Source organism: Lipophrys pholis, assembly GCF_963383615.2.
Source record: "Lipophrys pholis genome assembly, chromosome: 11".
Taxonomy (NCBI): Eukaryota; Metazoa; Chordata; class Actinopteri; order Blenniiformes; family Blenniidae; genus Lipophrys; species Lipophrys pholis.
This window is the reverse complement of record NC_137631.1, coordinates 15,325,578-15,351,816: the sequence shown is the minus strand read 5'-3', so window position 1 is coordinate 15,351,816 and position 26,239 is coordinate 15,325,578. Positions and strand designations below refer to the sequence as shown.

At 42.4% G+C, this 26,239-nt stretch overlaps 1 protein-coding gene across 1 annotated transcript; it reads right to left on the bottom strand.

Moving 5' to 3' along the window:
• Positions 1-1,390: 1,390 nt before the first annotated feature.
• On the bottom strand, positions 1,391-26,239 carry polr3b (polymerase (RNA) III (DNA directed) polypeptide B). The gene is made up of 28 exons (XM_080475723.1): positions 26,061-26,239; positions 25,739-25,771; positions 24,776-24,832; positions 24,518-24,582; positions 24,356-24,431; positions 23,912-24,012; positions 23,526-23,617; positions 23,309-23,426; positions 22,157-22,265; positions 21,255-21,377; positions 18,192-18,308; positions 17,978-18,112; positions 16,669-16,830; positions 15,701-15,901; positions 14,952-15,114; positions 12,074-12,227; positions 11,540-11,614; positions 11,273-11,371; positions 11,013-11,140; positions 9,258-9,467; positions 8,795-8,953; positions 8,118-8,235; positions 7,862-8,004; positions 5,573-5,676; positions 3,869-4,035; positions 2,718-2,831; positions 2,048-2,221; positions 1,391-1,779 (listed from the first exon to the last, which is right to left on the bottom strand). The coding sequence occupies exons 1-28, from the start codon at positions 26,130-26,132 to the stop codon at positions 1,650-1,652; spliced, it is 3,399 nt and encodes a 1,132-aa protein (XP_080331849.1). The 5' UTR covers positions 26,133-26,239; the 3' UTR covers positions 1,391-1,649.

Below are 26,239 nucleotides of genomic sequence, written 5' to 3'. Positions count from 1 at the left end.
TGACCTGCCGTGAGGATTTAATTATTTTCAGTATAGTCAGAAGGTGGCTTCTGTACGTCTGTCAGTGGACGTCCTTCTCCGCATCCTGTTTCTCTTATCTGCTTATTAGAGCATCATAAAATAGGACAGGTGCAGCCACCAAAGCAGCTCTTCCATTCTTTCCATCCTCACACACTTGGCTCGCACAAACGGATGTGTTTGGCTTTTGTTCACTGAAAAGGCCCCAATTGAGTTGTGTGTATGTGCGAGTGGGGGGTACGGCCACGCCACATACGACATGTTGGTGGCATTAAGGCTTCGCTTTAAAGAGGAAACCGTATGACTCTAGGCAGCGTTCTGGTCTGAGTGACACCAACGAGGCTGCTGCATCAATGCCCCCCCCCCGCGAGTATGGAGACACTTAAATCACTGCAGCTTGTAAACAGAGCCGCAAAAAAACACCTCAAACAGCAAACAACTTCCAAAAACAATGATTCCATCCTCCTACACTCTTGGCAAGAGTGAAGCTGTACGACACCCCGGTGTCCAGGAGCTGTGTGCATTTATAAGCTTCTGAAACAGACAAAGTTCAACTCGGGTGGCCCACAATGTCGTCAACCTGTTTGGAGTATTTTCTTTGTGATGGTATATTTATTTAGTACACTGCAATTTAAACTACACAAGAAAGTAAAGAAATTAACTATATGCTCATCTCTGCTGCTCATCCCACAAATGTATATTTCTTAAAAATATCAAATAGTATAATTATTGTCAATAAGCATTGTAACAAAACAAAAAAAGACAAATTTCCTTACTGTGTGTGTGTAGTTTATATTTCACATTTTAAGCTGAAATATTGTGAGATTTCAGTATTTCATTTTCAAGTTCTGCTGTAATGTTACTGGAGATCAAACGATCCTTTATGTGTTAAATAAGACATTCCTTTCTTAAATGTAACATCTGACCCCAGAGTTTGTACTGCGTGTGCATTTCCATTCGCAATTTAAAAAAGTATATTCATCTCTTCAGTGCTTGTTTTGTTTATGTAAAAAGTGAGATAATTGCAGTGGTTTCTTTTTACATGTTTTATTGGCTCTACTTTTCCCTGTGATTACAGCTTTATTGCTGCTAGTTAAGAGCGGGGGGGGGGGTCTTCCATACAATCTGTAGTTTAATGGGACTTTCTGTTAAAATGAAGTAAACAAAAACTTTGTAACAAGTGATCTTGACAAGAAACTTTGATGAAAGAAGTCAAGTCTCGGCCGTCTGATTGGAAAAGTGAGCAGGAAGGCAGTAATAATCTAAAACGCTGTCTTTCTGCACAAATGTAAAGAATAAAGCAACAAATCGTTGCCCTTGTGTCATTTATGCTGAATTAAAAGGAGTATGGACGAAATAAAAAGAAATCAAGCTGTCAAAAGGTCGTTTTTGTGTTTATTATTTACACATACAAAAAACGGTGAGAAAGTATCAACATAAAGAAAAAACAGGGTAAACTTCTTCTGAACATCAGTCGTCAGCAAAAATGTGGCAGCAGTTTGATGCTCTGTTCCCTGCTGCGTCTTTGAAGCTCGACTGCCTTTTACAAATGAAATGATGTGAAGTAAATCTAACTCTAAACCTGTCACTCACTCCGTGTCTCTCCGTCTCTGTCCCTGTCCCTGACCTGCTCACTCGTTGTAGCGCGACAGTTTGAGGCGTGGGATGATGTTCATGGACTGCAGCTCCTGGAACAGCAGCTTGCAGGCGTACGGGATGCGCAGCGAGGACACGTGGCAGGACGACTTGCAGTAATGACACCTGAGACACAGAAAAGACACAAACTGGACATTAACAGAGCCGCCCGGTTCAGCCATGCAATGATTTTTGTACTCATATTCTCCTTTTGTTCGAATCAGGAAAAGTGTTTACTCACTGCACATCTTATGGTCTGTGGTTCCTTCAAGGCATTTTAAGACGAACTGATCATATAAATAAGTGATCAGACCTCGATATTCCAGATTTAGAGTTAGATTATTTGAATGTTTAATCTTTCCAACACCTTCAGAACTCTACTAGTTTGACGTACCATCCAGAATATCCCAGCAGGCCGCACTGTCCACATACATCCACCTCGAAGGCGTCACTGGAGATCATGAGGCGCTCCAGCAGCAACATACTTGCTCCATAACCGATCAGACAGTCGCGCTCCATCTCTCCCAGACGCAGCCCTCCGTCTCTGGACCGGCCCTCAGTGGGCTGCCTGTCCGTGACGGAGGTGAATTCAAGGAATACAGAGAAATTAAGCACAGCAGGAAGGTTAATATCATCCTGGTCGACAGCTTAAACTGTGTTTATTTTTGAAGCACTTCTTTACAGACCAGATGATCATATATGACGGTGGAATAGTGTGGAGTTTGCATGTTCTCCCTGTGTGCCGATGGGTTTTCTCCCACAGTTCAAACTTTGAGGCCAACTGCTCACCACAAATTGACCTTGATGTGAATGTGAGTTTGTGTGTCTGTCCCTCTGTTTGCCCTGTGGTGGACTGATGACGTGTCCAGAGTGAGCCCTGACTTCACTCAGTCAGCTGGGATCAGTTCCAGATGACGGATGGCTTCAGAAAATGAACGGAGGAATGTCCTTCGACTGTCCCAAAGTGGACAAACTTAGATAGCCACGTTCGACCTACTGATCTCTTCTAAGAAAAATGTCTTTGTGGATAGAAATGTAAATCAATAACAGGTTGTTGAGTTTACCTGGTGAGGACAGCTCGGGGACCTCGGGCTCTGGCGTGCATTTTGTCGAGAACCATGTGCTTGAGTTTCTGATAATACACCGGTCCAAAGTAGATATAAGCCTCCAGAGGCTCTCTGAGGAAAACACAAACGTCTGTAAACAACTGCGGTAACCTAACAATATACAACAAGAGAAAAGTAAAGTATTTAATGAATTGCAAGATAAAATGAAGATATATATAGATATTGAAGCTGCATAGAAAAGGTATATAAGGTGGATGAAGATGTTGTCTGGTTGGTGTAACAGAGTGTGAGAGTCAATAAAAAAAACACTTTGATACTGAAAACATTGACAAAGGTACATTCAAATGTCTGCTAAAATGTCTTTTAACTTGAAGAGGCTGCATTCACCTCACTAACCATGATTGTGGGAATGTCAAAGCCAAGCAGAGGAGAAGGAAGCTTTAGTCATTTGAATGAACGTGATTAACGATGTAAAACGCTTTGGTGCTGCTAAAGCAGAGGAAAATGTTTATGTTAGGAATCTCAGGAAAGGCAAAGAAAATGCAAGTTTTTGTTGTTGTTTGTGGTTCTGTTACACCAACTGCAGAAGCTTTGTGTTTATTGTGTACAGGGTTAGGCAGAAAAAGTTGAACTTCAGCGTAATAACCTGTCGGTCTACCTTTGCTTGTTTGTTTGTTTGCTTTTTTTGTTGTTGCATTTTTTTTTTTTTTTGTGTGTGTATCTGGTTGACCAACTAAACCATTACTGAAATGTGAATGCACAAGAGTTTTCTGCTTGTGGTAAATGGATCTAATCATCACAAACATCCCTGGGCATGAAAACTATTAACATTTATTTGTAGTATCAAACAAGCGGATTGATTATTGCGTGAATGGGGGAGTTTTGAAAGAGTGGAGACACTTGAGTGTGGGAGAGAACAGAAGTGAATGTCTCCTAAATACTTTTTAATTTCCATATTAGATTCATAAACTGAGAAAACGTCAAGTCAAAGCGAAGATAGCGTAATCCCAAGCTGGTCTTTTTATGGGGAAGGAGGAAACAGAAATCAACCTAAACACATGAACACTTCACAACGCCACTAACTGGTCCCACACAGCATGACTGTGACTTCTGGTGTGTGATATTATCTTAAGATCTGTGTTTATTACCCGGTGATTCCTGAGGTGACGTAGTCTTTGCCCTGGTAGTTGTATCCGTAACGGATGAGATCCTCACACACGTCTTTCACTTTGCTTCCTCCAAAGGCCGTGCCGTAGTGAAAGCGTCCATCCAGGACGCCCGCCTTCCCAGCCAGCAGCTCGATCAGCTTTCCCACCTGATGAAGTCCACCAAATAAAACAGCAGATCACATCTTTAGTGATTTACACCGTCTCCTCCGACCAAAATCTGATATTCAGAGTGAGATTAGATTACACATGTACCCCTTGGGGTCGGGGACGGCCGTCTAAGGATGACTGATTTTAACAATTCCACTGAGGTCGCACCCACAGGACCTCTGACCCCGCCACATAAAAGGAAACACCTACTCTCATATCACTCTCAGGCCACAGAAACATCCTCCCGAGCCAAACATTTCTGAGCCTCTTCCCTGGAAACCGCAGCCAGCAGACGCACTGGCACAGACAACTTCAGCAGTAAAGATCCTTCAGGTTTTTACAGTGTTGGGGACAAAAAGCAGCCAGTGACGGGGGCCAAGTCTCATTTCATTCACATTCAGCACCATCCCACAGTTCAGATGTACTGGCCATGTTTGATAAAACTTGCACACACTGCTACAGGCGGCGCCTTCGCTGGCAGCCGTCTCCGCAGCAACAAATATCTGTTTGTGAACAGTAAGATTGCTGCTTAACGGCGTCAATGGACGTGTGCTCTGGAAGCCAATGATAACCCAGAGAGAAGAGGAGCGCGGATAATGAGGGTTTTGTCTCAGAAGAGCCGATAGAAACTTATGAAGAGCGACAGTCAACACAGCGACTGAGGTGATTCAGACAAATTCACAGCCAAGAATCACAACTAACGATGGACTGCAGGTCGTATTAACAAGAAAATCACATGTCCATAATAAATGTATTACATAATGTCAGAACTGAAATGATAATCAGATAAAATTACAAAAAAAGAAGAAAAAAATGAATTCTTCCAAGTCTCAATGTTCATACATTTTGCATATTTCTTTGACAAATCAAGATGTTTCAGAAGAGCTAATTGGCAATATGTCCCTTATTTCAGAGAATAAATTATCTTTTACTCAGCCAATAAAAGAGAATCTGAATCCCGGCTGCAGCAGGAAGAGCATTCAGTGCGAAAACTCACCAAGATGCAGTGACCTGCTGCTGTGACCCCTGCAAGAGGGAGCAGCCAAATAGACAAAGTTCCTACAGTTGTAGATGTAGAACACATTACTTTGTAATGACATGTCCATCTAGGAGTACGGGAGTTCATTACTTGAAAATTGTGTTGTACATTTAAACCATTTAGCAGCGCAGAGCAGCTGTCTCTCTGTCCTGCTCATGAGATTTACATTTAGAATAAGCAGATGAAACCTTTTTACTGTTTCAGCAGACTCCTGGTTACTGTCTACGTGTGGTTGTTTTTCCCAGCTGTGTTTTGTTGTCATACATGTGTTAAAGAAACTGATTTTAAATAGGCGATGCAACTCTCGCAATAATGAACGCTTCACTGATCCACACAGTGCCGACGGACATGTTACTGTGAAACCACAATAAGACAGTTATCTCCATGTTATTAAGACGGGAAGGGAAATTAAGTTAGTTTTTATAGTAACAAACTATAAATGTATGTGCAGTAACAAAAAAATAAAGTGTTTTTGTCAAACGTGTATGGAGTCTTACAGTCATTCTGGAGGGGTAACCGTGAGGGTTCATAATGATATCTGGACAGATGCCGTTGTCACAGAAAGGCATGTCCTCCTGAGGGACGATGAGGCCACAAACACCTGAAACACACACAATAAACATGTCAAAGTACATAAGTACATATGTAAAAACAAAAAGAGCGCGAGAAACATCTGCGAGAGAAGCTGCAGCTGACTTGTGAATAGTACTTTGTTACTGTGTTAAGATATCAATTGATTAAGTTTAGAATATGAGTAAATTAATAAAATTTCAGATATGAACAGTCATGTAAATTGAGGCACCCAAAAAAAAAAAAAAAAATCGGAATTATCCTCCGATCTCACTGACCAACTTGTTAAAAAAAAAGAAAAGAAAAAAAAAATGGCTCGCTGGCAGTTTTGTTGTCCTTGTTTGTGCTGGGGGGCTCTGTGTTCGTCTCTGGCTGAGCATGACATTTCCATACTGCATGTGGACAGACAGGGTCCTCTTTTGACTCGCATGATGTGGGGGGACGAGCACCCTGGTCGCCAGGACTTTAAGTGTGAGTGCAAATGTTTGCAGAGGGGCCGAAGCACTCTTCATTGGCCAGGGTAAACAGATTGTAGGCCCATTTGCAAATGAAAAAAAATAAATAAAAAAAGAGAAAGGAGTGAAGAGAAGGAGAGCAGGAAGTGGAGAAAGGTGCTTAGCTGGACAGGGACACCAAGGATTACACACCCATGACTTTCAGTTTAGCTCAGAGGAAGTGGAGGGGATCAACTGGAGAAATTGAATCAGTGCACGTGGGAAAAATTCACTATTGAACTGAGGAGCCAGCGACACAGCAGACTGCTGATGCCTTACAGGATGTTGCAACAGGATGTGGGGACTGGGAACAAGTGTAGAGATTTTCTGGAAAGTCATCCAACAGCAGGAAGAGGGTGAAAAGAGGGGAGAAAAGTCGAGTAAAGCAGAGCCAGGAGAAAATATAAAGAACGAAAAAGCAGCAGGAAAAAGGCTGAATATCAGGGTAAAAGTAGAGTGAAAGGAGGAATGAGGAGGAGGAGGAAATAAGTGGAAAATGGTACAGAACTTGCTCAGAGAGAAGCCAGAGAGGGAGAGAGGGAGAGAGGGAGAGAGAGAGAGAGAGCGAGAGAGAGAGAGAGGGAGAGAGGGAGAGAGAGAGAGAGAGAGAGAGCGAGAGAGCGAGAGAGCGAGAGAGCGAGGGAGAGAGGGAGAGAGAGAGAGAGAGAGAGAGAGAGAGACAAGCTCCAACAGTAGACATCCTCTGTGTTGTTTGTTTTGTGTGAAAGTGAATGATAAAAGAGGCATGAAATCAGCAGAGAAAGGCAAGACAACAGCAAGGGTCCAGAGCCCTCCATCACAGCTCTTACAGCTCCACGCTGGCGGCTTGCACAATGGGCCCCTACTACTGACAACCACTCCACCTCCTCCCCCACCTTCACAGCTGTGTGTATGTGTGTGTGACCGGTAAATAATTAACTTATTCTGCTCTGCTGACCAGGACTTATGAGACTAGTCATGAGGAGCTCGGGAGATCCACTGCTGAAGCCAAATTCACTTCTCAATAATTACAAAAGGTTTATTTAGGAATCGCTGAAAGTTTTCTATGAAAAATGTAAAGACAAATGCCGAATTGATAATGAGTTCAACTTTGTTCTTGAAAGCAGCGGTGAGGAGCTGTGATGAAATACTGTCCGTTCATTGGCTGCACATCTGGCTGTTTCCATCCAGGTCTCCTCCAGCTAACCCCACAGCGACCCCTCTCCCTCCGTCACTATCTGAGACAGAAGACATTGTCCCATCCTGAGCTGACCGCCCAGTGCCCACCGTGTTAATGAAGAGAGTAAATTATGCATGGCGCCAGTTAGCTTTTTGATTAAAACATCATACAAGCCCTCTATAGGGGAGGTGCTGCAAGACAATGGAGGTTGTAAACACTTTTTGCCCAGTAGCAGCAGAATACTGCTGGGGTGTAATAAATTTGCATAGTCTGGCACAGGACAAAGAGCCAATTAATTGAAAGGAGCTCTTGAAAGATGAGGATAGGGGGGCAGTGACGGAGCAACAGCCACTGGGACTTGACTCAACAAATGTTCCAGGTCTGAAACAACCAGAGATTTTCCTTTTTTTTCTGTCCAGCCGTTTACAATCCTTCACAACAGGTTCAGAGCTCGCCTTCAAGGTAAATATTAATAATAATAAAGCCTATTACAGTTCCCTTCACAGACTTAAGTTCAAAATGCCGCTGTCATCTCATAAAGCGACTTATGCTGAGGTCAGCACCTTTCTGTCCATGTCTGCTGCTGAACTTGTCTCCTATTTCTGGCCTCCTGGTCTGCCTCAGGAGGATCTTGATGAGGAAAGCGTCTTCGGCATTGGATGAGATCATGACTTTCTCTATGTAGGAGTCTGTTGAGCCTTTATAGCTGCAAAGAAAAAGGATTTCCCACATCAAGTTCTTGCAGAAGCAACAAGTTTTGAAAGTGCTGGTGGGTGAATGCGGGAGTGTGGTGGTGTGTCGCAGGTGGAGTTCACTCACCTGATGGGCACATCTCTGTACTGGGGCTGTCCCGGCTGGGTACTGCCCTCCAGTGGTGTCTGGGTGACAGTCGGCATAGATTTGTTGACGAGCACCTGCTTGTTCTCCACTCTCTCACCTGAGGCGCACATCAACAGAGTTAGAAAGGCCTGCACAGGAACGGCCATGACGTCTTGTCAACCGGTTGAGCAAGTCATTGAAAATGTCTCATAAATTATTGTCATCTTACAAAAGTAGAAGGGGGTTACTGAAAATAAAGCTACTTGCCATGTGTTCCCCTTGACTTAATTTTAATTGTGGTGTTCAGGTGGGGAGCCCTAACAATACAGACGTAGCTTTGTCCCTCTGGTGTTGCTGTGACACATTAACAGAGCTGCCAGGACTCTGTGGGTCAGTCTAATGAAGGATTCACTCATAAAGTTTAGATGAAATTATATCAGTGAGACGAAGGAAGATGCTCTGTAGTGTGGATGTTATTTCTTCTGCAAAGTGCCAGATTTATGAAGAATAAAGAGAGTAAGAAGAAGGAGCAACAGCCGCTGAGATAAACTACCGTCTGGTGCTCCTCTTCCAGTGAAACAAATGTGAAATAGCAGTCGGTAAGACAACTGCTTAAAACAACATAAAGCCTTGCATGTTATCAATGCAGGGTTTCCTTCAGTTCTGCTGGTGCTCACCAGGGGAACAGATTCCATCAGCATCCAGGATATTGTGCCTCCAGATGGGTTTCCGTGTGGCGGCATCCAGCATGGGGCCCATCACCTTGTCAAAGGTCTGATTGGTGTAACGCCGGAGAATGCACTTTGCATTTTTATAGACGAGGCATCGGCCAAATCCTGACGATGTGAAACCAAATTCATGTTTTCAGATTGTGTTGGGTGTTGACTAGCTCACGTATTCAACAGCCAGTAGTTTTGTCAACAATGATTCTTATTAAAGGGTGATTATAGAGTTCCACAGGGTACAATATTAGGATATTAGGTCCTTTACATCACCATGTTAATTGAATAGTACAAACTACCAGATATGCATCATCAAGTTGAAAAGCTTCTAGTTGCGCCCGACAAGCTGACATTTATAGCTAAAATCCATTAGTCATCATGATGAAATCCCATAAAAAATTCAGTTTGCGGCGCTCACCTCTGTCGAGTGACGCTTTATTGAGGACCAGAGCGTCCTCAATATCATAACCACTGTAGCTCATAACTGCCACGGTGGCGTTCTGACCAGCTGGCAGCTTCTCAAAGTCAATCAGCTCAATGGTTTTTGTTTTGACCATGGGCCGCTGAGGATAAGCCAGCAGATACATCAGGGTGTCGATACGGTTCCTCTGGTTGTAGCCGATAGTTCCTAAAGAGAGACCAGACATGACGAATCAAGTTAAAAGACTTACACTCATAAAAGAATAAAAAATAAAAAAATAATTAAAAAACATGCCAACTGTAAAGCTGTAATGTGAGCATCAACAACAAGCCCATTCTGTGAAGCAATTTTTCTCAAAGGATTAGCGATATTAAGTCTTCTAATTTGGCCGGGTCCGGTTAGCAGCTTCTCAAAGCAGCGCAGTGGAGGAACAGGTCGAGTTATGGCATAAAGCCTGGCCTCCCTGCAAGCCTTGACATTTGTCAGATGCTATTACTTCACAAATAGGCTACAAGCGCAGAGTCTGTGATAATGGGCCAGGGCCACACAACCAGATTTGCACATGTATAGGGCTGTCCACACAAAACAGACAAGGCAGAGGATATTGGGCCAAATATAGTTCCAGTCTGTGTTTTTGTAAAGATGAGAAGGGGGAAGGGGGAGAAAAAGAAGCGGTGGACAGAGGTAAAGCAGTGGGGCGGGGATGCGGTGGGGGTTAGGGGTGACCGCGGCTCTTACGAATGTTAGCAGGGCTGTTTGGGGAAGTTTTGGTTACCAAGGAGCTGCGGGTGCACACTCTGTGGTCTTTTGCAGCTGAGCACACTGACCCCCTGAGCACAGCCAGAGCAGACACAATGAATTGCTAATGACACTCTGGGTGACTGGCAGGGAAAGGGCCTCCGCACACACGGCACAATGGAGAACCTACGCAAGCGCCCCATGTTTGATGTTCATGCGCATACACACACACACACATATACACACACATATACACACACACACATAAGACAAACACTCAATCACATATACAAATGTATTCTGACAAGAAGTAGCACAGGAACAGAGTTGGGTTTTTTTTGAAGGGGGGGGGGGACCAGCAGGCTGCTTGTAACTATACTTTTTGTTATTCTAATGTGCTTTTGTATGATTTTAACTTGTGCAAATAAAACTTTAAACTCTGAACCAGCAGATTTAGGAGGCTTAAGAACAGTGTTTATGGGAGATTAAATTACTGTAAGTGTCTGTGTTTGTGGGTGTGTGCGCACAGAAAAGCAACTGTGTGGAGGATGTTCGAGAAAGATTTGGAGCTCTTCAGTCAGAAGGCCTTGTGATATGAATGATACATTTTTTCATCTGTTCTGAATTTTTATCCTCACTATTGACCAATATTGGTCAACAAGATTGATATTCAAGGTTAAAAGATTTTTCCGACCGAATCCAGTTTTTGTTTTTTTTGTTCACGTAAAGCAGTTTTGAATGTCTGTAAATCCCCCGGCACTCAAAAGGAGCTTATTATTAATTCTGCATTAACAGAAATACAGGAGACACTTTGCCGGTGTTTCCCATACACCAAATGCCCACCACGAATAGAAATCCTCACAAAGTATCGTATCATAAGACACGGCCATATTAGATGGGTTTTGACTCCAAATGCTAAATATTTAGTCAATGTCCAAATATGTATGAACCTAAACAGCATCCTCTTTCACCCCGACATTCTTTTCATGGGGTCTTTTATGGACCGAGTCTTACCCATGGCCTGCTTGCCCATAGCACACTGGTAGGTGTTCCTGGGCGACTGGTTGTGGTGGGGGTAGGGAATGAGACCGGCACACACTCCGAGCAGTGTGAAGGGCTCAATCTCCAAGTGTGTTGTGTCTCTAGAGAAAATAGACCAAAAGAAAGAAAGAAGAAGAAGAAGAAAAGAAAAAAAGAAGAGGTTTATGATTGACACTACCCGAGCGGATCTCTGCCAATTTATATGAATGCCAGTTGCGTTGCACACCACTGACTTGTTAATCATGTGTTCATAGAGGGCGATCTGACAGTCGTTTTCCTCGTTGACATCCAGATACTCCACCAGGCCTTCGTGCAGGAAATCCTCAAATGTTCTGGAGTCGAGAAAAAGTGATCAGACTGACAAAAACACAGCAAAACACTGGGAAACTCCCTCGCTCTCACTTATATACAAGAGAGGATGTGTTGTGTATGTAAAAAGCCACTCCTAATAACGATGAAAATGAAATACCATCTTCATAAAGGAAGAGAACAAATATCACCTGTAGCCTTGAGAAAGATCTTCAATGTGCTTGTTCTTCACCATCGGCACTCCTTTCTTCACAATTATGTATGGCCTGCCGGGAAAAGGAAAACCACAGAGCAAACCTGAGTTTGTTCATTGAGCATTACTCACAGATTAAATCAACTCACAGAGCTTTGTCGGTACGAACGGAAGTGTTGCAGTCAAATAATTGAGAGAATGAAATGAGAGAGGCTCATCTCTTTTTTAAATTATCAAAAAAAGATAGCATGTTGGGGGGGGGGGGGGAGGATTAAGTAAACTAAATCATATGGCTCTGAACAGTGAACATAAAAACTAGTTATGTTGTAGGCCGATTCACACATTGTGCTCTATGAAATCCATGTCACTGTACTAAAATAAAGCTCCTCACCACTTTCACCATTATGTCTTAAAGTGGCTTTAGTCCCACATCAGCACACCTCAACACTTCTCAGTGCAAATCTGTGTTTTTAAAATATAGAATTGTCATGGTTCATCTCCGAGTGTGTTCACTATCTTTCAGCATCCCGACCTGCAGAGTCGTCCTCCATCAGAAGAGATGTAGACGCAGCGGTCGGTCAGGTTGGTGGAAATGGACACGAACTCGTTGATGAAGCCCGCCCTGCGCATGAGCCTGAAGGTGCTGACCAGTTTCGGGTGGTCGCGAATGACCCCGAGAATGTTGCCTATTGAACAGACAAGACGAGAGTGACAAAGCTGGTTATAAAAGTAGAGTAGAGATTACAACTGTCATTTATCAAACATTTAACTATTTTCAACAGCTCAAGTGCACAACACAGGGGCCTTTTCTCGTTTATTGAACAATAATCAGAGCTCTGAGAAGACAAGGCTCCAACAGGCCGTACTAAAGGCCCCTGCATACTCCCTTTTGAACCCATAAGAACAAGAAGAAAATTCGGCAGTGACGTCAGCCAGCAGCAGAAAAAAAAAGCTTTTTCGGCAGGACTGTTCATACTCCGATAAGAAGCTGCCGAACTCGCAGGCCACGCCCCCTCGCAGCAGGCACAAGTCTGTGAAGCGCTGTTTAAACTTTTTAACTGCACAGTTTATTTCTGGCCTTCAGTGCTTTCAGAAATACATTTCTCTGAACGTTTTCAGTTATAAAAAAGTTTTTGTCCGAGCGCGATGTTAGTCCAGGTTTAACTACAGGAGCTGACAGCTGCTCGTGATGCGTTCAGGTGCATCACGTCAGCCTATACTCCGACATTTTAACGAGCTGCGGCGCTCGTACAGTGGCGCTGTTACAAGCTAAATATGATTAAAATATTATTGATAGTCATGAGCGAACTAGAACACGCATGTGCAGCACAGGGCAGTGCAGCACAGGGCAGTGCAGCACAGGGCAGTGCAGCACAGGGCAGTGCAGCACAGGGCAGTGCAGAAGTTTCGGCAGTGCAGCTCCTACATAGATCGGCCAGGGCGGTTGGCACAGCCGAAACAAATTTGTTCGGCCAGAAGGAGCTGGCCGAAGGAAATGACGTCATTTTGTTCGACAGGACCCCGCACTGCCGAACTTTCGTCTTGTTCTTATGGAGTATGAAGAGGCCTTAAGTCCTTTGAGCCGACCTCAAACGACTATGGACGACAACCTGAACAAGCAGCCAGCCAATCACAACGAGAAAGAGAAACTCACACTGTGGCAGAGAGGTGATTAAGGCCCTGATGGGAATCAGGTGTGCTGCCTCAGCTCTCTGCCCATAAAGGAGGAGCCGCCCGGACAGGCGGGACACACAGACAGTGCTGTGTCTGAGTTTGGCTTTAGTTTAATAAAAAAGTATGGTGAACTGCAGTTCTGACTCCGTGACTCTATGGGTGAACCCGGCGGTGGCGTGCTCAACTGCCACACACACATTTACAACTATTGAGAGTTTAGTTCTATTTGATGCCAGTTAACCTCGGATGCTTGCTTTTGGACTGTTCGAAGAAAGTGGAGTACCTGAAGAAAACCATGCAAACGCCACACACAGTGCCTTCTCAAGCAAACCGCTGAACCAGGAACGTTCTCACTGAAGTGAGGAGGGACAACATCTAACAGAAAGGTGGACCGACCAAACGAATTTACTGACTGCCACAATATATGACTGCTACAAAATATTACTTGAATATATCTCACAGGGATTACCGGCCTATTTGAATACCATGTAATATTACCTTTATCAATATGTAGAAGCGATTTCTTGGACGTGTCAGTGTTATTTTATCTGGAGCAGACGTTTAAAAGCAGTCCTTCAGGATTACTTTCAGATGAAACCTCTCAAGGTATTTCATTTCCTTTCCTTTTAGAGTCATTGAATGATTGTGTCAGATTTGGTTTGAAATTTTTTATTTATTTTGTCATGCATCAGAATTTAAATCTTGCACATTGTGAAGTCGTGGTTGGTACTAAAGTGGTGTAGAAGATGGATCAATAGATTAGAATATAATGTAATAAGGTGGTGTAGTGGATAAGTGGTGTGCACTGTTGCCATAACAAAAAACAAAAACAGTTCTGTATAAGATGAGTTTGCATGTTCTTTCACTTCTATTCTGTGGGCACTTCAGGTTTTTCCAACAACCACAAACATGCATGTGTGGTCGGTTGTAAAGTCTAATATTCAGTGACAAGGTGTATGTGGCTCTGAGGCAGCAGTGTTGTCTTTTTCATTTCTTAAGTCGGTTGTTGTTTTAAAGAATAAAACAAATTAAAATCAAATCATCCCTCATGGCTTCCCAGGAATCCTGAAAGATTTGGTGCAAGTTAAGAAGCAGCATCAAAGATTTCAGGAAAAGGGACATTTGTGACATTCGATGATGGAAAATGTAACATTTCAGCTCATTTCAAGTATAAAACCTCACTTTCCTAAAATTTGATGGAGAACAAAAGTGTGAAACAGGCAGTTTGGGTACACAGCAGTGTACTGTGAACCTCGCCAGCAGGAGAAAGCAGAGCTCAAACTGCCTGCAGGGGTTTGTTCATATCAAGTCTGACAGACAAATGAGTGGAGAACAGAGGAGACACTGTGCTCCGCCTCTGTGTGAGGGCACATTCGCACTGAACACACTCTGAAGGGCTTTGACACCTGCTGCTACCAACTAATTAAATGGTATGGCAGCTAATATAATTTGACAGTTATCAGTGGCAAGACAAACATATATAGTAATTAAGGGGCCAAGTTTAGACTCAAGAATAATACCTACTGCTGCCATGAAATTAATGACTTATCAGCCTCGCTGCAAAATGCAAAATTACTTTCTGTAAACTAAACAGAATATTTTTCCCTTCATGTTCATAAGCAATGCATTCAAAACAGAGGGGGGGATTAAACTTCCTTTTCAAGTGATCTGAAGCAACCACATCCAGTCTTAATTCTCTCTGTGGTTGTTTGTTAAGAGTCTGCAGGGTTTTTTACCGTTTAGGAAGACAAGGAAGACGCTCGGGTAGGACAGCTCCTCGCCACACAGCAGGTTCACGTCCTCCACGCCGAGGTTGAAGGCCAGTTTGATGATGGGGCCGTCCTCCATGTCGGTGGTGATGTGCGTCATCAAAGCCAAGTTCTTCACCAGACCACAGGCCTACAAATACACACATTTAATCCGCATATTAAAAACACGCAAATCACTGAGAAAACTACACCAAGATCAGAGAATAGCAGTATTGAATGGACATTAAAGGAAGTGTTTTAGCTAAATTAGCTGTAGGGATGAATGTGTGTCTCTCTTTGCTCAGGATGTAACGGCACTTTTGAAAAGCCGCAGCTCCAGGTTGTAGTACCCCATATAAAAATATACAGTTTTTACACTTGTGAGAAAGCCGGTGTGTGTTTACTTGTAATATTTCCTAAAGCAGTTTGACTCCTTCTGGCTTAAAATGTCAGAAGTCCCTTTTTCACACAACAAATTTGACTGCTAATGTTTTTTTTTTAAAGATACACTGTTGTTGTTTTTTGACATGTGACAGTAAATAGTTTTGTTTTCATGTTATATTTTTGATTACTTTGGGAACTAATTTAAATACGATTTCAGAGAACTTTTAGAGCCACTGGTTCTTCATCGCTGACAGATCCAGTACGTTTTTTTGAAATGAGAAAACGACCTTGTCCAGTCTAAAAACTCAACGCTGACGAATGTCCGGCAGGTGCGGCGGCTGCAGGCCACTCACCTCCCCCTCTGGGGTGTCGGAGGGACACAGCATGCCCCACTGTGACGGCTGCAGAGAGCGAGGCCCGCTGACTTTCCTGGTCTTCTCAAACTGGGAGGAGATCCTGGTCATCATGCCCAGGGCCGAAATGAAGGAGAGACGAGACAGGACCTGGGTGACGCCCTGACGGTCCATCTTGAACCTCTTCAAAGACCAGTTACCCTGAGAGCAAACACAGCAACAGGTTTCACCGACAGTAATGTAACACATAAAATATTAAGTATACACTGTGTTCTGTGGTGAGGAAATTTGCAAAAGACTGTTTGTTTCTCAACTGACAAAACCAACAATAACAAACCTAAATAAGATGAATTGGCAAGAGAATGGCAAATATGCATTCATTGATCTTTATGCAGTTTTAGGACTAGTAAATTAGTACTCATCTAAAGAAATGAAGCACAGGGCTCGGATTAAGAGAAGTAATAGCTTTAAATGTTATAATACAGCTTTCTTCTTTGAATTTGTGAGAGTATCCTCTGAATTATTTCCACTGAACATTTTATTATTCGTGATGGTAATGACAGTTTACACTTATATTCAGGAAGTTTAATAATGTTGCTTCACAGTGGCGTAGCCGTTAGGACTGCAAAACTATGCCCAGTCGAGTTTGTCTTTTTGTGTGAGGTATGCATGTTCTCCCTGTGCCTGCATGTGTTTTTCTGTGGGAAATACTTCTTAACAACCTTTATCTGCCACCAGACTGAACTCCAGCGCGCCATAACAGATCCTACCTCTCTCTGGCTATCAAACGTTATAACTCTTCCCTGTGAATTGTGGTTTTGTTTTATTGTAAAGCCATTCTCAAATATGTTAAAAGCCTTGTACATTCTAATATTACTTATTCATTTTTTCCCGTGCATCCATTCATTCATCGTCGCATCCTTGGCACCACTGTTTTATTTCTATCTGAGCTTTTTGCATTAACTCACAGTGGATATGGCATTGACCATGCCGTTGGTGATCTGGTCCTGTCTCATGTGTTTGACCACGTCAAATTGCGCTGCTCTCTGCTTGGGGATGATCTGGTCTGCGATTTTCTTCAGTTCGGAGTTGAACTTCTTGAACAGATCTTCAAACAGCAGAGACAGGAGCTGGAAAAGACCCGGAGGGACTGTTGGTGACGTTTCAATGTCATTCGCTCATCAAGTCTCAAAACGCAATGCTGGAAGCAAACCGTTGGTTCAGAGGCGGTGTTGTCATTTTGTCTTCACACATAGTCTTACACCTCCTGGCACGCCACGTCTTCATGACTCTAATCAACACTGAGGTGCGTTTACTGTCAGATTTAATAACCAGGTGTGCCGGCTTACGAATAAGCCTGACCTGGCCTCTACCCGGGGTCCCTGTCCTCCTCCGTCAGGCCTACGGAAGGAGGCTGCATCTCTCACAGCCCCCACCCGCCCTTTGCATTAGCATACATCAAAATAAACAGGCTGCGCTGCTTGAAATTAATAAAGAAATTAAGCTTCCGTTGCGCAGCCAGGCCAATTAGTTGAATGTCAGGGAACCATAATTGGAGAGTGAGGAGATTGTCGGCGTTGTTAGTGTGTAAGCCCCCTATTGAAAGAGGGCTCTGTGCCCCCTCCTCCTCCCATCTCCCACTCCTTATACAGAGCAGGTTGGGGGGGGGAATTAAAGGCCTTAAGACAGCAGTAATTACATTATCAGAGCCGGGCCTGCGGATTAGCTCAATCGCTCCAGTCAAGGCACCGTTTCTATTGTCACGGTGCTGAAAAATCCCCATGCTTCCACAGCCTCGGGATTTTGGTGCCACTGCATATCTCTCTCCTGACAAAGCCAAGCTGAAATACAGGGAGGGGGGAGCGGAGGGGGTGAAAACAAAACACGGAAAAACAAAGCGGAGGGAAAATAATGAGAGTCTTATTAAAAAAAGGTGGCAGGAACAAAGATGCAGGTGAGAGATCAGGCCCGGCGCTGCGGCTGCAGCACTGTGAACCATTCGCACTGAGACATGCCCGCCTTATTCCTGGACGCGTTATTAATAAGCAATAATAAAAGCATTTGCCTTTCTAGTCGCTCTGTGAGTAAAGAAAAGGCAGTAAACACTTTTCTGGTAGAAAGTATGAATGAAATGAATACAACAGGGAGCTTTTAACGGCCCATTCATACACGACACAGAGGGCTCATGTCTTTGTCTTGAATATAAAACAAAACTAATAATGAAAGAAGGATTTTATACCAAAGCATTAAAAGGAGGAAGAGTGTGTTGAAGTTTACCTGTCCAGCCAACTCAAGACGTTTGTTGCCATAGTAATCTCTGTCGTCCACCTTGTTGTCCCCCTGAGCCAGAATCACCCTCCGGACCATCACAGCCAGGTAGATGCACTTGGCCCGAAAGTTGAACTCTTTGACCTGAAGACAAAACATCAATAGAAATCAGCCTGGGAACAATTCAACGAGAACAACCTGATAAACAGTTAGGGTTACATACGGGCACGTGTGTCAGGATGAGAGATGCCAGCAGCTCTCTGGCCTCCTCCATCTTCGTCTTTTTCGGGCCGCCCCACATTCGCTGTCTGCGCACTTTATTCCCGAGATACCTGAGAGCCTGAAGCACACCGCAGGGGTCAGAGAGCAGTTCTGAAGAGTGTGCGTGTGTTTGTGTGGGAGTGTTTGGGGGGGGGGGGGGCTGACTGCAAGTAAACATGCCAATGATTCTGATAATCTACCTTTATATGACACATGAACTTAGAAAAATGGTCGATTACAGAAAGGAACAGTTATGTTTGGGCAAACAAGGATGTCCTGCCAGAGTCCAACCAGGAGAACTGAATCTTGTACATTCATAAAGTTATGATGCTGGGAATCGACCACATGGGTATTCCGACCTCCGAGTTGTCAGCATTTACCGGATGACAAGAAACAGTTCACAATTTCTCCATAAAGGTTTTCCCCATAAAAAAACTCTGCAGATAATCTAACACCCAAATAAAATGCAGATTTTATAGGTAATATTATCCATCGGCACAAAAAGTATTTGTTTTTAGTCGCCTGTAAACATTGTACACCGAGGTAAAGGAGTCAATATTGATAAGGTTGGATTTTTACACAGAGGATGATTAAAACATAATATTTCCCATGTCGATGCAAAAATGTCCCCGACTTCATTTTGCTCAAATTTGCTTCTCTTGAGTTCCTGAAAATCTCTCAGTTCACGGAAAGAAAGTTCCCAGTTTGACAGTGTTCAGATGTATTTCTCAGCGCCACATAAAGGCACCATCAGATTCCTCAGACACCTGCAACCTCATCAAGTCTCTGACACACACATAAACAAACTTCATTTTGCCCCAACAGTCATAGCGCCATAAGACTATCTGTTCTGGTTGACGGCGACAAAAGCAATCCGTCACCCAACAAGCTGCATTCAAAGACGTTTTGGACATTTGGACGCCGATGTGAAAAATAAACAGCACATGTCAATTTTCCAGCAAAAGAGCAGAGTCGGCCTCATGGTAGGTCAAGTGAATGGCAAAGGGCATAAAGCCCACATCACAATGCACGCACGCACACCCACACACCTGAGTCAGTGTTCAGCTGGAGTCGGCGACACAACCACAGGGGAGGTCAAAGGTTAATGAGGCTGAGCACTTTCTGCAGGACCACCCAGCCAGCCCTCCGCCGAATGAAAGACATTAAAATACATATGTGAAAATAAAACGGAAAGATCAACTTTGGAGGGAAAAATCATGGATCGTTTTCCTTTTATTTATCTGAAGGTTTGATGAAATGAGCCATCTTTAGTTCCTCTGGTCTTAAAACGCACGTTAGTGAAGAAAAATGACAGATTTGCCTCGGACAGATTACTGATAACAATGTTTCTTAAGCCTTATCTGCCTTTAATTATATAGATTTAGGCCTCATTGTGCACAATACAATGACCCAATGAATACCATGAAAAGACATGACGGAGGCTGGCAGACAGGGGGACATGAGAGCTGCGGCGGCCAGTTGCTAGGAAGCAAATATGGCCTCATCAATGCATCAGCGGTTCCTCTAACAACATAATCTTTATGAAAAACAAATTGGCCGATTGCATTCATCTGCAGATGTCAAAGAAAACACGTGGGCCCGGGCTCCTGAATAACTCATGAAAAGCATTACTTAACTGGCGAGTAAGACAAAACCGTCGTCATCTGACCCGAGAGACACAAAGAAAATACCTTCCGTCATCGGACGACGGCCAGATGAAGTTAACTGTCACATTAGCGTCAGTGGAAGATTCAATACATCGTTCTCGATCAATATTATCATGTTGTAAAAACAATTAATACAATCAAACAAAGGCTTGAAAACCAAAAGCATGAAGTAGTGAATATTTCTGTTACACAAAAAAGCTGCTTGAGCATTTTATGTGATTCCATTTGACACTATTCATTATGAAATGTGCATTTGTTAAATAAATAAATCTAAATAATAATAATATTCTAAATAAATAAATACTTCTCAGTAATATACCTTACACTTTTAGAAAACCTGATTCTTTCCCTTTCAAACAGAGTCACATATATATGTTAATACATTTGTGGGATGCGCAGCAGAGTTCAGAAAGATTATTGTTGATTTCACGCGTAACAGAGCTGAGAAGACCAACAGAGCCTCAAAAAGACCAGGGGAGAGAAGACCAGACTACAGGGACATCATAAGTCAAAACTGTATGCACCTGCCAGTTTCACATTTACTGTGCAGACATAAAGACCTATTCTAAAGTTACTGTCTCTGAGCAAAAACCACAGTTTCCCCAAAAAAAGTGGCCAGGTAATTTTGTTATGTTATTTGGTTTGGGGATCTCTCTACCCAACAGGAACACATTTAAACAAAACATGTCTGGAGTCAAGCTAGAGTTTGGCACAAAATCACAACGCCCAAACTTTTAGTGTCAAAGCTTACCAGAAAAGAGAGGAAGAGAGCTTTGTGCCCATATATGGCTCATTATGGTGGATTTCCTCTACATATTATCACACGGAAAACACAAAAATGTGTCACATATTTCAATGTGCACTTTTAAAAAAAACACTGTAATTTTAAGTAATTATCAAATATTGAAAGTTGAAACGATCACCACACATGTTTTGACCATTAATCAGCCATGAAATCTAAATAACTTCTGGCATATTGAATATAATTACAGTCATAACAGGGTTAGGAGGGGGCAGCGCGGTGGTACAGTGGTAATGCCCTACCCCGTTACAAGTTACCTCATTCGTTTGATGTCCTTGTATTTTATTCTTAAGAGAGCCGATTGTATCACAGTTGGAGTAATCAACAATGTGATTTGTGTTAAGATGCAGCACTTATTAATAGTATAGTTGTTATTTAAGAGTACTCGTTATTGCGCCGAGGCCTATTTTCTCACTCAGCATATTAAATGTCTTTGATGACCCTCAGTAGGACTTCCCGACACTGGTGAAGCGACCTGTGTGCCCCCCTCAGGTCAACAGTAATGAGTTAGAACAGTATCTCTCATCTCTGTCGGGACTCTGGAACACCGGAGCACCTGAGTTTGAGTGAAGATCTGTGCTTTCTGGCACTCCTCCAGGCTCGGGGCGAAGCTGGCCATGACGTGCTCCTCCGTGCCGATCATCTGCACGATCTCCTGGTCGCTCTCCACGCCCATCCCCTGGCAGGACGACATGCAAAGAGGGGCTGAAGTCGACTGATAAAATGTGCAAAAATGCAAGAGGAAACTTGTTCATAGAAGGAATAATTGTCCATTTATATACGGTACCTAAATAAAGACGTAATAATAATAATAATAAAAAAAAAAGACGGTACAGAAAGTGGACATTTGCAGCTACTGAGAGTTTAAAGAAGGAGGCAGAGTGTATTTAGTGAGCAAGAGGTGAAGTGGGAGTCATTAGGTTGTCTGACATTTGCTTATGGAAATGTGAGGCTGTGGGAACTGATCTGCGCGTCCCACAATAGGACCCGAGGTCGTCTCTGCAGACGTTGCCAAACACAGTCCGAGCCGGTGGAAGGAGTCACACAGGATTTGTACAAGAGCACGGCAAACAGAGCAGGCGTGCAAAGTGTGTCAAACGGTGGATAATGACACTTCATGCTCACAAGGTAGCATGTTTGAGGAGGTTCGTTCCACAGAGGGGAAAGAAGTTCATCATACCGGCTGTCAACTGACATTTTCATTGTGGGCAAACAGCAGGAAAAGTGCAAACTGATGAAGAGCTACTGAAACTCGAGCTCTACAAGCGGCACCATAGCCACTATTTAAATACATGTGTGCAGCTATGCTTTTCAATAAGTATTAAAAACTGAAACAAATATAAATTCAAATATAGAACATTCCTGAATCAAATTATATCTCATTAGAAACATCCAAAAAATAAAGTCAGCCTGTGTTGTAGCGCCACCTGCTGGACAGAGAGAATTGTATGGTTATACCTTGAAGATGATGGCGATGGGAGCGTCCTCAGACAGAGTGTTGTGTCTCAGGTAGAATCGGCCTTGTTTAACAATCATGTTAGTTCTGCTCTTTTTCTCATGAGTGGAGCTTGAATTTTAAAAAAAAAAAAAAAGAGAGAGAGAGAGATGGAGCAGAAAGAGGATGAGCAAAGCAACAAGCACCACGTCTGTATTTTCTGGGCCCTCTCTGTGATAATCAAAATCATATGAACTTACCGGTACAGTTCACATTTACTAACTAACACCCAGTCTGTATGTCTTATAAATGCTCATAGAAAAAAAAACTAAAACTGAAAAGGCAATTTTGATCATATACATTGTTCGCATCAAACGAGCAGGAGTGACAGCATTCCCATTTTTAAAAATAAGAGTGTAGAACGATTACACCAGCAACTTTCATACATTTTCAAGACACAACCTCTTGCAGCATCATTGAGCTCAATAATGCAGGAACGCATGTTTGACCTGACTAAGATCCACTGAGGATCAAAACTTGATCTATAAATAAATATTTATTGTGGATTCTACATGTTTGCAGGCGTATCTTCAATATGAAATGGCTGCTTGAACAACCTCGCACATACAGGTGATGTGGACTCAATGCTCTATCTTTTTGCTTTTTTAAAATTCTTATAGTTTTTTTTACTGCAGCGTGTAAGCTGACACTCAAATTTAGTTGAGTCGCTTTTGGAAAAAGTACTTGAACTAAAAAAATGTTAATAAATAACTAACTACTTCTCCTCATACTTCCTATTAATATAATTATTCATAGTTAAAAATTATTTGATCGCCTAAAACAGCAAAAAAAAATTTTTTTGATGCTTTATAAATGAAGTTTATATTTTTTATCCTTACATCACTACAGGCCAAGTGAAATGCTTAAACGTAGGATTGTAAAATGTCTCATTCCAGCTAATTTTTTATTGGAGAAAATCAAATGTAATTAATATTCATTTAACTTCTGTCAACCTAAGTTTTACCCTTTTTATTTTCTGTGTAGAAATCAGAAAAAAAATAAAGCAAAAAAAAAAAAAAAAAGAAGCAAAAAGTAAAAGTCAGCCTTAAATATCAAGATTGATTGACCGCGTCTGATTCTCTCATTAACACGGCGGTGACATGACAAGAAGGAACCTGGTGACTGAAGCGCCGACTGCACCCTTCCTGTCCTGCTCCACAATGATTCGATTCTTGGACAGCTGCTCCTGGATGAGGATAACTTTCTCCTGACCTTTCACAATGAAATAACCACCTGTGAAGGAAAAAAAAAAAAAAAGACAGAGCGCTGAAAGACTAAACTAATCATCTACGGTCCTGATAAGCTTTTCGGGACTGTAACACAATGTTGTACCTGGATCAAGTGGACATTCATTAAGTTTGGAAAACTCCATGGGCGTCTTGCCTGTGAGGACGCAGTTGGAGCTCCGCAGCATGATGGGCATCCTGAAACACAGAGGTGAACGCTTTAATAGCAAGTAACAAGTGGAAAAAAACAATGCTGCTGTGTAAAATAAGAAGAAAACACAGTTTGAAATATTTTAATTATTCCTACAATAAAAATTGGGCAAATTGCAGTGAGGCTTTAGTGAATGAACGGCCAGTTCAGGAAATGGTCTATTCACAAGCAATACAGGTCAAAGGTTAGAGCCCTTTTTTCACCTCTCACTCGACTATGAATGAATTTTGCTTTTGAGGTTTGGAGTGAGAAGCTCAGACCTTCAGTCAGCTGGCACATACCTCCCAATGGGCAGAGCATTTCGAATGATCCTCTGGCTGCCTCGGGTGTACTCGATGTCCACTGTGATGGGCGCTGAGTAGGTCATGTCTCTGAGACGGCACTGTGCGAACAAATGATGGCATGAAGTCCAGCAGCAGCAGTAAGACAGACACGCGAGATGAGAGTGGACACTCAGACACACACACATTACATACATATAAACACATCTTTATATCTATATGCTCACAAAGCCTTTTAACCCTTTATTTTTATTTCCTCCCTCTTTTTACCCTTCATAAATATTCTACTTTATAAAACATAAATGACAAACAAGAAACTTTTGTGTAACTTTTAAACATCTTTTTTTTTTTGTCATTCTCTATGTAATTGCCAAACCTGTAGGGAATAAAACCTGCAACACATCGTCAATGATTTCATCCTTTCCAGTCAACAACTCTCGATACCTCATGTGGAGACACTGGCCTGGATACGTTGAAGCTTTCTTCGACATCGGGCATGCCCACGTAGATGTTAAGATACCTACAAAGAATGTTATTTGAACTCAGTTCTATATCCAGCGGCGCATTATGTTTCTCATCAAAAACGTTTGTAATGATTCCACTTACCTCAGATACCACATGGGGTCAGCGTCACTGGTAATTTTCTCATTTGCTTTCATAATTTTCTTTATCTGAAATTTAAAAAAAAATAATAATAATATCCAAGGCATTAGTACTGAAATAAATATGCCACTGCAACAGTGAACACACGAGCACAATAGATGGACTTAAGTGTGTGTGTGTGTGTGTGTGTGTGTGTGTGTGTGTGTGTGTGTGTGTGTGTGTGTGTGTGTGTGTGTGTGTGTGTGTGTGTGTGTGTTTTACCTCAACATTGATAAAATAGTTGAAGGAGTCGATGTGCTGCTTCACCAAACCTTTAACCTGTAAAACAGACTAAAGGTTAAAAACCTGTGGGCAAACCTGAAACAGCCAAACACAAGTTTGACTGACGTTCTCATCATTATTATTCAGACCCACTATGAGGTCGCACTGAGATTTGTTTGGGGATATTTGAATTTTACTCTGACAGACGACACACACCGCCGAATGAAGTCAGTTTGTGATGGACAGTTTCACTGGCATTTTGTAAATGAGACAATCTGAGATCATCTATTAAACGCATCAGATTAACTGGCGACAAACTGTCACTTTCTCTAAACAATATTTCATCCATTTTTAACTTTTATAACAGACATGAAAAGAAAACAAACAGCAAATAGAAACATGGCAAGTTGGATACATACGAGGTAAAGGGGGTAAAGAAAGGACCTAAGAATACGGGCGCTTCATGACTAAATGTATTATTTAGGCAGAAAAGAATTGCACCTTCAAGACCCTGCAGAATTGCAGGGATGACAATTTCTATGAAAGGACCCTCTGCGTGCCAGGTCTGCTATATCAGTTTAATGGTGCTCACAACTGATCAAACAGCTTCTCGTTTCCTTGCAATCTTGAGCTTAAACGCTCCGTTGACAGAACCTTGAAAATCTCCCTGAAGCACCGGTTAATGAAACGTTTTCCTGGATATTTATAAAAAAAAATAAAAAATAAAATAATCACCTGAAACCCAGTATTTGATTGAATACTTTTGTTAAAAATACATTGATTTCTTCTGTGACCAGAATGTAGATGCAATAACCCACTTCCCTAATGTACTATGTACAAAGGGAGAGATCATTATTTCAGACTTTTATTGATGCCGATTATCATTACATTGCGTGACATTCCTTGAAGTGCAACCTTTACAAGATTTAATTCAATTTGTGTGGGATACAAAGTTGACGTTACCTTCAGAAAGGCTGGCAACAATTTCCATTTTTCCTGTTAAAAACAAAAACACATCAGATTTGACTGTAGTTTGATTTCAGAGTTACAGAAAGACAATCTGCAGAACACATGCGGCTGAAAATAGACAGAGCTACAAAATATCTCCACGCAAAACTTAATCGAAGTCATTCAAATTATTTTATATCAATAAACTCTGTAAACTGAATTAATCTGATGAGCTGATGTAATGTGTGCCGGTCTGTGTGTTGTGTGTCTTTCCGCTGAGAGCCACGTTAGCGTCACTCGTGGTGTGAAACTTTGCGTGTTTTTCATGTGAACTCACCTCTACAGTGTTGACAGGAGCCGCCAACTCCTGGGGGGACAAGTCCCCAAACTCCGCTCCCAGCATCTCCATGACTGAAGCTACTGCCAACCCGTAAACTCACGAAAAACACACAGATATTCTCATCGGTGTTGACATGCGGCACCGGAAGTGGGTGCAGCGTGCATCCCTCTGTGTCT